General features: G+C 51.4%; 1 protein-coding gene across 7 annotated transcripts in view; it reads left to right on the forward strand.

The window, feature by feature from the left end:
- Positions 1-12,536, forward strand: part of CAMSAP3 (calmodulin regulated spectrin associated protein family member 3) — a 47,537-nt gene extending 35,001 nt beyond the window's left edge. For 3 of the 7 annotated variants that reach the window (XM_088663116.1, XM_088663115.1, XM_035104784.3), the window contains 10 exons: positions 1,407-1,458; positions 3,340-3,416; positions 4,524-4,596; positions 4,795-6,526; positions 7,530-7,666; positions 9,094-9,326; positions 9,513-9,609; positions 9,797-9,915; positions 10,048-10,166; positions 10,773-12,536. In XM_088663116.1, the coding sequence (XP_088519242.1) occupies positions 1,407-1,458; positions 3,340-3,416; positions 4,524-4,596; positions 4,795-6,526; positions 7,530-7,666; positions 9,094-9,326; positions 9,513-9,609; positions 9,797-9,915; positions 10,048-10,166; positions 10,773-11,075 (2,942 nt within the window). In that variant the 3' untranslated portion in view covers positions 11,076-12,536. The remainder of the gene's footprint in view (positions 1-1,406; positions 1,459-3,339; positions 3,417-4,523; positions 4,597-4,794; positions 6,527-7,529; positions 7,667-9,093; positions 9,327-9,512; positions 9,610-9,796; positions 9,916-10,047; positions 10,167-10,772) is intronic. The other 4 variants (XM_088663114.1, XM_035104785.3, XM_088663117.1 and 1 more) reach the window with 3 other exon arrangements.
- Positions 12,537-13,282: the final 746 nt, after the last annotated feature.

A 13,282-nucleotide genomic window follows, 5' to 3' on the forward strand; every position in this document is an offset into this window, starting at 1 on the left:
AAACTGGCTGGTAGTGGCTCTCTGGGGTTTCAGACCCAGAGCCTTTCCCCCTGACCTACCTGAAGATGCTAAGGATGCTGGAGTCTAAGGTATGGCTCCCCCCACCCTCCATACCTTAGTGGTAGCAGTTAGCTTGAGCAGCAACTAACTCACTCCTGTGAGGCAGTCCATTTCCAGCCTTCATAGCTGTGCTGTTTTGCAAGATACTTGTCAGTACATTCATTATGGGCAGGCTCTTGTATTCGATATACTATGTGCTGATAATTTCCATTGTGTGTGAGCAGGCAGAAAAACCCAAACAACCTCCCCCCCCAATAACTTACACCCACCCCATTTAATAATTGTAGCATATATGGCAAAAAAATTGTATCTTGTGAACGTGAGAATTAGGATTTTTGAAGTATATGGAATACTGGTGGGATAATTAGAGTAGAGGAGGGAGCGTAGTCGACATGGGGAGAGAAAGGAAGAAGTGCAGAACATCTTAATTGCAGCTGTATCTAATTGTTTCTGAAGACATTATTACTAGTTGCATGCTTTTCAGACATTTTGCAAATCTGGGGCCCACACGCCTGCTTTTTGTTAATTTTGAAAACGAAAAGCTTCTCTTAAAGCCTTAGGAAATTTGTCTTGCACACATTGTCTGTTACAGTTTGTACAATATTTTGGACTAGATAATTGGTGATCAGGTCCTCCCTCCCTTTTAAGGGGGAGATGGAAAGAGGGTACAGCATATGCCTCCCATGTTATGTGGTATAAACCAAAGGTGACTGGTCTGTTTGTTTCACACCTTATAGTCACTTTGGTCTGATTAATTGAACAAACATTATTCTGTCTGTGGAGCATCAATTGATCCTTTTGCAGGATTTAGATTTGTGCTTGCCTTGGCTTTATCTTGACCAGCATTCACGGCTTTTCCAAATACTAGTTAAAACCTTGGCCCTTCCTGGAAAGTTTGCGTTTTGATGTTGCAAACGCTTTTCTGGTCTTGCTGCATGAAAATATACCTTTAATTCCCATTGTGCGTTCTGTACATCGGGTGGTAAGTTGCATGCCTGAAAAATAAGGAAAAGTAAAGGCTGGGCTATAAAGCCTGTCTGTGCACACATGCAACACAGGTATTTGATAGCAGCCTATCACTGTCACACTTTCCCCGCTGCCCTAAATCAGTTGTTCCATTGAGTAAGTGGAGCAGAGGCATGGGCTGCTGGGAGCTGGCATGCTCCAGCCCTGGAACAATGGCCTCCTGTGTGAGCCGAGATGGGAGCAGGTTCCTCTCCTGCCCTTTGGTACACGTGGTTGGCATTCCCACCCTTTCCTGAACTTCTAGTGACTTAATCCTCAGCGTGAGCCTTCTGCTCCCTTCCCCTCTCTGCTTGTTCAGTAAAGTGGCTGTTCTCTTCCAGATTCCCCTGGGCTGAATGACTCCCTGACGCCCAACAGTGCAAACAACAGCAGGTAAGGGAGCCTCTGCTATTCTCACCACCGTCACTTTGAGCCTGAAACCAGGCTTGCCCTCTCTTGCCCATGCTGGGAGTCAGATTTGGATGCTGTGCTTTGCAAGGAAGGTGTTTGTGGGCTGCTCTCTCTCTCTCTCTCTGGTGCCTCATTCCAGCGCTAGGATTTTGTAAATGGATGATGATGTAGGAGCATGAGAAACTGCCTTATGCTGAACCCCATTGACCCATCTCTCTCAATATTGTCTACACCAGGGTTTCCCAAACCTGGGTCTCCAGCTGTTTTGGGACTACAACTCCCATCATCCCTAGCTATCAGAATCTGATCAGGAATGATGGGAACTGAAGTTTCAGACAGGGGGCCTCTCCCAGCCCTACCTGGAGATGCCAGGGATTGTCTTCTCCAGGGCACCAGTTCCCTACCTTTTCACCCACCAAGAGGACGGTCCCTGCAATTCTGCCACGTCAGCTCCAGTTCCAGCATTTAAAACGAAGCTGCTTTAGCCTGAGTGTGTTGCTGTCGCTAACTAGCTTCCCTGTCTGACAGCGTGGCTAGCCAGTCTCCCATGTATGAATCAAAACTGTTGGGAAGCCTTAGACGGGAGTCATGTCCACAAGCCATGATGCTGCTGACAGAGGACTCCAGGCAAGGAGCCTGTGGCTCTCAAAATGTGGCTGGACTCCAACCAGCAACAACCAATGTGGCTGCTGGTCAGAAATGATGGGAGTTGTACACTGCTGGTGGCTTAACTGTGCCTTTCCCAGTAATGCTCAAAGACCCCGAATCCCTTTAGGAATAGCTAAATATTGTCTCTTCAAAAGGGCAATTTTGTACAGGCCATGTTGCTATTGCAGCTGGCAGAGGTCTAGGAGAGTCCTTGAGGTCCTTCACGATTTCTGTGCTGTTGACATAAGAGTCCTTGCTTTCCTAAAGTCCTTGCTTTCCTTAAAAAAACAACACCACCACTCAGCAACTTGCTGTTCAGATGTGTTAGTACTCCGAAGTGCCAAAACTTGACTTTCCCCCTCTCTGCTTGCCTAGGGGCCTCTCCACATATTAATATTCGACAGTCTTTGGGGAAACGTGATCTGGAAGGAGTTATTCCTGCAATCAGGGTGGGGAGAGCTCCTTATGTGTTTTGTGGTGGCTCAGTGCCTCCTTATATTTCAGGAGGGTTGGACCTTCCTTTGCTCTGGGGAGAAAACTGCATCCCTGGCACTTCCAGTGTGTGAGTCGGGTGCTCCCTTCCCCTGATCAGCTGTAGTTGCTGATCAGGGGAGTCTTCGTGGTTTACCTGGATTGAGTTGCACTGGTGGAGTAAAGGGTAGAGCACTCTTGGCCAGAGCAGCTGCTCTCCCATTGCTCCAGGCCAGCAGAAATTGCAGGGCAGGTGGGCGGGTGTGTGTGACTGGGCAAGCTTCTCATCTTTAAGGTAGGCACAGCTTTCCTCCCATGTGCAAGTTATGGGAATGCCTTTAGGCAGCAAATTAAAGGAACTTGTTCCTGCAAGTCCGTTCACTTCATTTGCCAAACGAATGAGCGGAATCAACACTTAGTAGAGTGCCTACATGTTCCACGTATAATGTAATGCAGTGATTCTAGTGTTGTGCAAATTCCTTCTTGGGTTTCTATCACCCCTCCCCTTTAAAAAAAACAAATGCAACAACCCACACCAAACTAGTCCTATTTCCTCAAAGGACTAGCTTTCAGCACCCAGTTTCCCTCTGCTGACTTCACTTGTGTGAGTGCAGTCTGTGTTGGTGCTGCCAGAGGATTGTGGCTGGAGACCTAACCAGTGTGCAGCAGTATCTGCCACTCTGTGTGTGACAACAAGTTTTGTAGCAATATTCTTAATCTGATCTCATCTCTTTTCTCCCTCAGTAGCTCCCCAGTTTTCAGCTTCCGCCACCCACTGCTGCCTGGAGGGCAGGCGCAGTCCCCACTCTGTGGTTCTTTAGGTAAGGTGCTGCTGCTTTGTCTAGTCTCTCCCACCCCACCCCCTTGCCCAATAAAACTGTGGGGGAAGAAAAGAAGTCCCTCAGTTCTGCTGGGGGTGAAAGGTTAAGCAAAACACATGCAAGTCTCTTGGAGGTCCTTCTCAAGGCGTCATGATCATGACTGTCGGCATCCCCAAGGGCTTGTTTCTGTGGTTTCCAAAGCTCTTGGTCCTGGATAGCTGTTCAGCTTCACCCAGCAGCTGCTGCACATTTCTCAAGAGCAACAGAGCCATACTATGCCTGCCTTAGATGGCACAACTTTCAGATGCTTTGGTAAAGGCGCAGTATGCTGGATTCATTGCATGAGTAAGGGTGAGCTCTAATGAACCTCTCTTAAGGCAATAAGGGCTGCAACCCTGTGCAACCAGAGAGGGGAAAGCTCTGCCCTTCTGGGTGCTTTGAATCTCCTAACTCCCATCAGGTCCAGCTGGCATGGCCCAAGGCCAAGGACAATGGGAGTTGTAGTCCAATTATGTTTGGAGGGCTGCAGGTTCCTCCTTCCTGGTTTACATCTGGAACTCAGGGGAATTTTGCTTCTCAATAGGCATGCACAAGATTGTGCTGTGTAAACTTGCCTATCATGGGGAAAAATAATTCCGAGAAGGCAGGTTTTAATCTACATCTCACCTCAAGAGATGGCCCTAGACAGCCTGAGATATATCTGACGTGATCTGAGTTTGTGCTGCTGACGTCGTGCCCTTATGGGCTTTTGGTTTCCTTTCAAACACATGCTTTGTGAAGGATCCTTGTCAAAGCAGAGTGGCTCTCCTTTTGTGTACTTGCTCCTCCTTATTTTGACATGGAGGATATTGTCCCCCAAGGACAGCCTGGGCTAACTTGGAGCCCTCCAGATGTTTTGGGTTGTCACTCCCATCAGCCACAGCAAGCATGGAGTATGGTCAGGGAGGGATGGGAGCTGGAGTCTGAAACATCTGGCAGGCTCCTTGGATTCCTCCCATCCCTTGAGTTGAGGGCCTTGACTCCTGCCACCAAGTCTCTAGGACAACCCAGCAGTATCTTCTTGTTCCTCTGCTCTCTTGTGATTTGGGTCCTTTTTTGTGTCCTTAGGCTCCCTGCATCACTCCACATCCATGTCCCATGTCGAGGGTTTTGGCAAACCATGGAGCAAGAAGCAGCTCAGGTGAGGAGCACAGGGGTTGGATTTAATATGGCCAGAGGAGGGGACGTCTTCCCAGACCTCTGCTTATCCACCGACTTGGGTTGTGAGAGTTGTGAGAAGCAGTACCAGCAGGTTGTGTGTGGAAGGTGGGCTTGGAATGTCCCAGCTTGTCCGTCCTTCTTTTGCTCCTAATCTTATCGCTTTGCTCTGCTTCCCTAGCCACCCGTTGTCACAGGCGGTCTCCTTCAGCATCCCCTTTGGCTTGGACAGCGACGTGGACATTGTGATGGGGAACCCAGTGGGCATGCTGCGCTCTGTCAGCTCAGACAGCCTGGCCCCTGCCCTCTATTCCTCCTTGCCTCGCTCTCCGCGCCCACGGTCCACTGACGTGGTTGAGGCCCCCAATGGCTTAGTGACAACACCGCTCCACGGGGCTGGAACCAAGGCTCAGGAGGGGCTGGCCCTGGAAAACGGGCTGAGCGACGGCTATCCTGACCTGCCTACCATTGAGGAGGCCCTGCAGATCATCCACAGCAGCGAGCGCCTGCTCCCCGAGGGAGCACCCGATGGCTTTTACCTGCACTCTCCGGAGCCACCAAAAACTTCTGTGCCAGAAAAGGCACCCATGGCTACTGTTTACCGCTGCCACAATGGCCCCCCCAATGGGGCCGAGCCAGCCCAGGATGGCAGCCTAGACTCAGACGCCGAGGAGCCCATGCGGGCCCCTGGTGGCCCTGATGACTCCACCTCATGCGTCAGTTCGCTGAGCTCGCAACCTGACAGCACAGCTTCATCCGCCTCTGGCGTGCGCATGACCAGCTTTGCGGAGCGCAAGAAGAAGCTAGCAGCGACAGACAGCAAGTCCAGTGGGATCAGCTCCGAGGGCTCTGAGGTTGGGCCTGTCCCGCCAGACGAGAGCCCTGCCCAAAGCCCCGCACTCAGCTCGGAGATGAACCAGCTGGGGGCGCGGCTGGAGGAGAAACGCCGGGCCATCGAGGCTCAGAAGAAGCGCATTGAGGCCATCTTCACCCGGCACCGCCAGCGCCTGGGCAAGAGTGCCTTCCTGCAGCTACAGAAGGCCCCCGATGCTCAGGGCCAGGCGGAGGATGGCCGCCTTGCTCTCGAGGAGCGGCTTGCCCAGCTGGAGGCTGAGGAGGAGGCCGGAAGCCCTCGGGCCCGCCTAGACAACAAGCAGGTGACCTTTTCCCCGGAAATCACCAAGGGCGGAGCGTTGGACGAGAACCTGGGCGATTACAACCGGGCAGTGGCCAAGCTGAACACCGCCCTGAGCTCCCTGCAGTTGGACATGCAGCGTCTGAGCGATCAGCAGCAGCGCCTCCTGCTGGATAAGAAGCCTAGTGTGCAGGCCTGGGTGATCCCAGCCCCAAGGACCGGCCGTGAGGGGGCTCCTCCCCGCTCCTCCCTGGAGCTGTCCTCCTCTTCGCCATCACCATCCCCTTCCCGCAAGTCCCGCTCCCCTCAGCCCACCCCTAAGAAGTCTCCCGCCCCGGCTCCACCCAAGAGCCCCCGGCACGCCCGGCCAGTGGAGCTGAAGCTGCCTCCCCTCACACGGGTCCTGACGCCTCCCCACAACGTGGACACCCTCCCGCACCTCCGCAAGTATTCCCCTAGCCAGGTACACATGCAGACCCGCTCCTCCATCCATTTTGCCGAGGACGAGGAGCTGCCCGTACCGGAGGCCCAGGGGAACTTGCGGCCTGTGGCCTCGGTGCCCCCTCAGGGGGGCAACGGCCGTGTCTCAGGCGATGGCACCAGTGATGTCTCCTCGCCCAGCGACCGGCGCAGCAGCCTGATTGAAATCCCCTTGTCCAGCCTGAAGGGGGAGGAGGAAGACGACGACGATGCAGATGGCGACGACTCGCTAGAGGGATCCATCACTGAGACCCTAGACTCTGAGCCGTCCCGGGCTGGCATGGGCTTCTACTTCAAGGTAAGTGCTTGAAGCTGAGGCCGCTAACACTCATGACGGGCATTCTGCGCTTTCTATAGAAGAGCTTTTGGAGCATGGGCAAGAGGGAGCTGGGTATGGCTAGGCCCTTGGAGCCAGCCAGGGCTAGGCTGGGCTTCAGGTGGTTGTGCTGGTTCACTCTTGCTTGGCTGGTTCAAGGTAACGGGAGTAGGAGGCCTGCAATGGGGCAGGGATTCCAAGGGGCCCCTTTTGACTGGCAGGAGTGTATGCAGAATTTGCAGGTGGGATTGCTCAATCCAAGTGCTTGAACAAAGAGACTGTGTGTGTGTGTGCAACTTAAAACGGACATCTTTCTGAGATCCTTGTTGGTCAGGGAATATCTTTTTTCAGACGCGTTTTTCTCCTGCGCCGCCTTAAATCACACCAGCTGCTGCTGCTCTCTAGTGGCAATGCAGATCTCTGCAGCATCATGGACTGGCCCAAAGATAGGACCATAAGCATGAGCTCCAGAAGCAGAGCTCAGCCTCAAATGAAGAGAGGATGGAGTGTGGATCATGTACAGTATGACCTCCGCCAGGTTGACTTGGGGTTTGTGGTGGGAGTTCGTGGCCGCAGTTTCTGAGCTTTCTGCCACTTTTGGACCTCATTCTGAGGCTCGATAATCCTGGGACCTCCAGGCATCAATAAATCACATGAAGTTTTTTCCTTCTCTCTAGCACCTACCTTTGGGATTCTGATCCTATCTGTAGGTGCTCGGAACCCCATTTTGGGCAAGGATCACACAGGAGTGGCATTTCCAGAGGGGTTGAGAGCAGTTGGCTCCAGTCCAGAGGAGGGTAGAAAAAGAACCTAAAAGCTCTGCTGGTTCAGACCAATGGCTCATCTAGTTCAGCATCCAATTGTCATTGTAGCCAACCATAAGGACAGGCCTGGCTGCTGTGTGACTCCTGAAAGTGAAAAGTGATCCTGCATCTTAGAGGACACACCCACCCTTTCTCTCTACTGACACTCTGTGTTTGTTCAGGATGAGGCGAAGGCTGAGGAGGAAATGGCGCAGAAGCGCGCAAGCTTCCTAGAGAGGCAGCAGCGACGCACTGAGGAGGCAAAACGCAGGAAGCAATGGCAGGAGGCGGAGAAGGAGAAGAAAGAGGAGGAGGCAAGGTGAGGTTGGGATGGGGGAAGCCACAGGGTCCTCCTCATTCTTGGCCCTCTTTGTAGGCATGGTCATGGTAGGTGCTGCTGGTTTCGTGGAAGGCCTTGTGCTTCCAGTATCCCCCCCCCCAAGTTCTTTTTAGTTTCTCCAGTTCCCATGCACTTATAGAACCGACACTTATAGAAATCAGGTCACTCAAGTAATGCTTTATACATCCATAACTACTGCTTCATTTATATTTGTATTGGTTCTGATGCACTGGGATATCCCATTGTATGGAAATGGTTCTCATGTCACAGTGGGGCTTTGTGTGAATGGGTCCCTTTTCACTCAATCTTCCATGGCAAAAGGGGCAAGATTCAGGGCCTGGCCATTCAGAATGAGGGTATAATATGCAGATTGGTTGCACTTATTCCAAGGACAGTGTCTGGATCTTTCCTGGAGCAAAATGTGCCCACCTTATGTAGAGCCAAGTGAAAGAACTCTGACTGCTTGGGGTGGCATCTTCAAGGACTTTCTCCTGTACAAACCCTGCTGCCTAGAATGAGATTTGCGTGTGAGCAAAATTGTCTAGTGCAAAATAAGTTCCTGCTGGCCCTCCAACCCATAGATTTTCTTCTAAGCTGGCAGCAGAGGTGTGTGTGAGTAAAGGAAATAACCTGGCAAAGTGTCATCTGTTGCTTGCACCTTCCCCCAGCGGGCCTCACTGCTTGTGCCATGGAGGGCAGTGGTATCGCTGCCATCTCTGGCAGATGCTTGTGAGCCAACCACCATTTTGACAATCCCACATTGACCCGATGAACCATTGTCTTGGGACATTGTGGGAATAATTTGCAGGGGATTCTAGGGGATATATTCTAGAGCAGGAATAGCCAATGTGGTTCCCTCCAGATACTGCTGAACTACAACCCCCCACCTTGTTCTAGGGAATGTTCTTGGTTTGCACACTGGGCATCAGTTGTGCCTACTGGACCTGGCTGTTACAACCCATGAGCTGATAATGTAACCACCTCCCATTGTTGCTTCATATTGCAAGAGAAGAGGAGTAGTTCTGGGAGGCTTGTCTGTGGATACCATACCCCCGCCCCCATTAAGGAACCATAGAGGGGGTTTCAGAATGCAGATGAAAAACTAATGCATTTTACCTAAAGAGTAACTAAGGGCAGAATTCATTTGATGAGTCCCATCAGTGGAAGACCTGTGTAAGGACTTTCATTTGCACAGCAGGGTTTCCCCCCCTGCGCACACTAAAACTGGAGAGGGGAGAGGGGATCAGCCCACTTGGTGAGCTGCAGTACACTTTAGTATGATGTTGAATCCTTCCTCCTATAACTACAAAATGCCCGGTGAATTTTGGGTTAATAGCAGATACTGTGCCTGGTGGGCTTGTAGTCACTTTTAACCTCTGGCTGTATTCTTGACTGTGCTTCTCCAGACAGCGGCAGGCAGAGGAGCAGCCCCGGCAAGAGGAGGAAGTGGTGGGGCCAAGGCGCGGCGACTTCACCCGCCTGGAATACCAGCGGCGCCATCAGCTCAAGCTGATGGAGGACCTGGACAAGGTGCTGCGGCAGAAGCCCACCACTGTGCGCGCCCTCAAGAAGGGGCGGCCCAAGACCGTCTTCTGTGACGACTCTGCCCTAGCGCGCAGCCCCGTGAAAGGCCTCCTTGGTAAGAGCTGTGGCTAGTTGGGAGAGGAGCTGGGCACTCTCTGCAGGGCGGCGGAAAACTTGTAAACACAGCTGCCATGTGCCACGGTGGCGCTAGAATGCAAAGGGACCGTGGTTCAGGAAAGGGACAGCTGTGGCCATGTAAACTTTGCCCCCAACTCCTGACCATGTGCCTGCCTATTCCTAGGCTGCAAGCTCAGCAAGGTGTATTCCCAGTCGACTCTCTCACTTTCTACGGTGGCCAATGAACCTGGCAACTCACTCTCCATCAAGAGGTCTTCTCGGTGAGTTTGTAGTACTTCGCCTTGTTACTCTAACACATTAGGAGGGCACAGGGCAAATGCAGAAACCCTGGCAGTGTGCTCTAGGGTGAGTGGGATTTGGGTTGGCCTTCTAGCTAGTACTAGGCCCAAGGAAAATGGGTTTGTGCTGCACTTGCAGAAATTAAGGGTGAGCATTTCTGTTTTGCAGAGCTGCATCTCCTTCTGGGCCAATGTCCCCCAGCCGATTGCCGTCAAACCAAAACCGGGAGCGTGACTGGGAGAACGCGTCGACCGCCTCCTCGCCAGCCTCCATTCCAGAGTACACGGGTAAACCTCTTGCTGTCTGTCCTCCCTTCCAGAAAATTCCAGCTTTCCTCCTGTGATACTACAGAGGGGGTCTACTAGATCCCCTTCTCCAAATGCACTGTCTTCTCTGCTGAACTCTTCTTCTCTCTGCAGGGCCCAAGCTGTACAAGGAGCCCAGTGCCAAGTCCAATAAGTACATTATTCACAATGCACTATCTCACTGCTGCCTTGCTGGCAAAGTCAATGAACCCCAGAAAAATCGCATCCTGGAGGTAAGCTGAGGGGGCAATTACACGGGGTGGGATGGCAGGTGGTTAAATGGCTGTGGTCTGGGCAAGGTGCATCCTTTACCCTCGTCTTGAACTGTGCACATCATGTAGATATCCTCCTCTGATCTCTGTGAATTTGGAAGAACATCATGTTGGCTCCAGCTCCTGACTCCGCATGGGCTCTGTAACTATGGGCGTTTGCCTATAGCAAGGCCAAGTGTTTTACGTGTCTGTGTAGGCTTACCTTCCGCTGTTAGAATATAGCGGCATAAAAGCATCACACTGGCTGCACCACTGAGAGATGTTAATCATAGAACCCCATGTGCAAAGGTGTTTGGTCACCTTCATTGGCTGTGAGCCTAGTGGCGGTTGAACCATACTGGCAGAAGGTAGGAGAGCCCCCTACGCTTTGATGCAAAAACAGTCTCCCTTTCCTCAGTGGAGATGAAGAAAATCATGTGTGACAGCTGCTGGTTCACTCAGTTTCACAAGAACTTAGAACTGTGTTTGTTGTTGGTTCTGCGGACATTTCTAATGTTCTAATGTGCCTCGACTTGATTCTTACTCCTGTTTTACATACATCTTCCTCCCTGCCCCCCTCCATTTTAGGAAGTGGAGAAGAGCAAAGCCAATCACTTCCTCATCCTGTTCCGTGATTCGAGCTGCCAGTTCCGGGCGGTGTACACCCTGTCGCCAGAGACGGAGGAACTGACACGCCTGGCAGGCTACGGGCCGCGCACCATCACTCTGGCCATGATTGAGGGCATCTATAAGTACAGCTCTGACCGTAAGCGCTTCACGCAGATTCCCAGCAAGACCATGTCCATGAGTGTGGATGCCTTCACCATCCAAGGACACCTCTGGCAGACCAAGAAGCCAGGCACCCCCAAGAAGCCAGGCACACCAAAATAGCCAGGCCTTTCCAACCTCAGTCCGTTTACTGCTTTTCTCTGCCTGGACTTTAGAGCTGCTACTTGTTAGGTTGACGGGCCCAAGTTGGATATATGGAACCCTACACATAGCCCTCCAAAATGGGTGGCTACATCTTGTACTGGACCAGCGTTATCTCTGGCTGGATCAGAGCCACACAGGAGTCTTGCGCATAGTTCTGATGGCTGCTCTAAGGAGACTACTTTTGGGGGGGGTGATGACAGATGCTCTGGAAACTGCCAAATCCCATGATAATCTAGAGGCTCAGAGTTGCCATAGTGACACCGCCCTACATGCGGCCTGTGCGCGCTCGTCTGGGCTTCTGCATGCTCCGTCTGCCTCCAGCCACCACCTGAATGTTGGTCCACCACCACAGCAATGAAGGGTCTCTTTCTGACTCCTGCTTGCCTGGGGAACGGGGCCCAGGCCTTCCTTGGTTCTTTTCGGGGTTTCTTGTTTCCCTGGATGCCCCTGTTTATATTTATACATACTATACATATATATATATATATAGATATATATATATATCTTGGAGCTATTTAATGATTTTTCAATTATTTGTATATAAAGAGGAACAAATTGCATTTGGAACAGTGGGGCAGGGTGAATTTGTATATGGAGGTAGGCATGGTGGGGGAGGGTAGCACAGAACAAGGTGTGTGTGTGTATGGATGTTTCCTCCTTTGGCGTTTTGTCTTTCTTCCTTCCCCACTTCCCCTTTGGGCTCCCCCCCCCCCCCCCGCTCCCTTGTTCACAAGGGCTATTTGGTGTAGGGATGGGCAAGGGCTGTTTACATGTAATAACTTTTTAGCAGGCATTTGGGGGGATGGCAGGGAGCCTGTGAATTTGGCAAGCTTCAGCAGGCCATTCTCATTCAAAATATTTGGAAGCTGGAAGTTACTGTAGTCACAGAGCAGGCCTCTGTGGATCCTGAACTGACCTGCCAAATGGAAAAAGCAAACCCCTACCTGGTCTAGGAAGAGAGCAGGCTCCAGCCTCTTCTTTCCTTCCTTCCTTACCAGTTTAGAGCTGCACCTCTGGGCTGTAGCAGGCAGTGAATGTAGGCTGCTCCTTCAGTTGTCCTCCCCAAGAGCCAGAGGAGGCCTGGGCACTGAGGGGCTTCTACCCTCTTTTCTCTCTCTTCTCCCCCACCCCCTACCCGGCCCGCTTGCTGTTTGGGTCTTTTCCTCCGCCTCCTGCTCTTTTGGGGTAGCAGTTGCTCTCAAGGCAGAGTGCAGGAGGGAGCTGGGGGAAGCCAATCCTGCTCAGCTTGGGGTTCTGTCTTGTTCAACTTTATTCCAGGTCTCTCGTGGTTGCTTGTTGATGACCGAATGTCATGTAGGTGTTTGGGGATACAGTATAGTGCAGGGTTGGTGTTAAAAAAAATTAAAAAGGCAGGTGGGAACTTTGTCCCTGGCTGCTTAATAAAGTAACTTAAATGAACTCTTTGCTGGTCTTTACTTGGTGTACTTCCATCCCACATAGAGTTGGGTGAATAAAAGACACTAGAGGCAAATTGTGTCTCTGGTTTTGAAAGTCTGCCTGTCAATAATTGGCTTTATGTTGCAAGTGTCTGCCTTCAGCTTTTAGCCTGTGCCCATTACTCAGCTGCTTTGGATAGCAGCACAGAGGCACAGGCAAGCTAGGAGTCTAGCCATTTTAAAGCTTTTTTTTGTCAGATGTTTGTGCACTTGTTCCGTGTTTAATGCAGGGATATAACTACTGGGGTGTGACCAGCTGCTGTTTCCTTGTTTGGGTTTAATTAAGCGTTGCTTCCTTGAAAGCAGTGGAGGTTTGGTAGGTATTCAGCTGGTTGGTAGAAAGAAGTAAGGTCATTCTCCCTGTTCTACCCAGCTATTTGTTGGACTTTCCCCCATGAGCATGACCAAGCAGCACAGGAATACAGTGGTACCTCGGTTTACAAACACAATTGGTTCCGGAAGTCTGTACTTAACCTGAAGCGAACTTTCCCATTGAAAGTAATGGAAAGTGGATTAATCTGTTCCAGACGGGTCCGCGGAGTACTTAAACTGAAAATACTCAAACCGAGGCGTACTTAAACTGAGGTATGACTGTATACTTAAGAACAGGACTTGGGAGAAACTGCTATAGCAGAGAAGACAAATTACATATCGACATTCACAAAAGGTATGTGGTAACAACCTCATCACTACTGCTTAACCCCCTTA

Source organism: Zootoca vivipara, chromosome 2 (genome assembly GCF_965207765.1).
Source record: "Zootoca vivipara chromosome 2, rZooViv2.hap1.1, whole genome shotgun sequence".
NCBI lineage: Eukaryota > Metazoa > Chordata > Lepidosauria > Squamata > Lacertidae > Zootoca > Zootoca vivipara.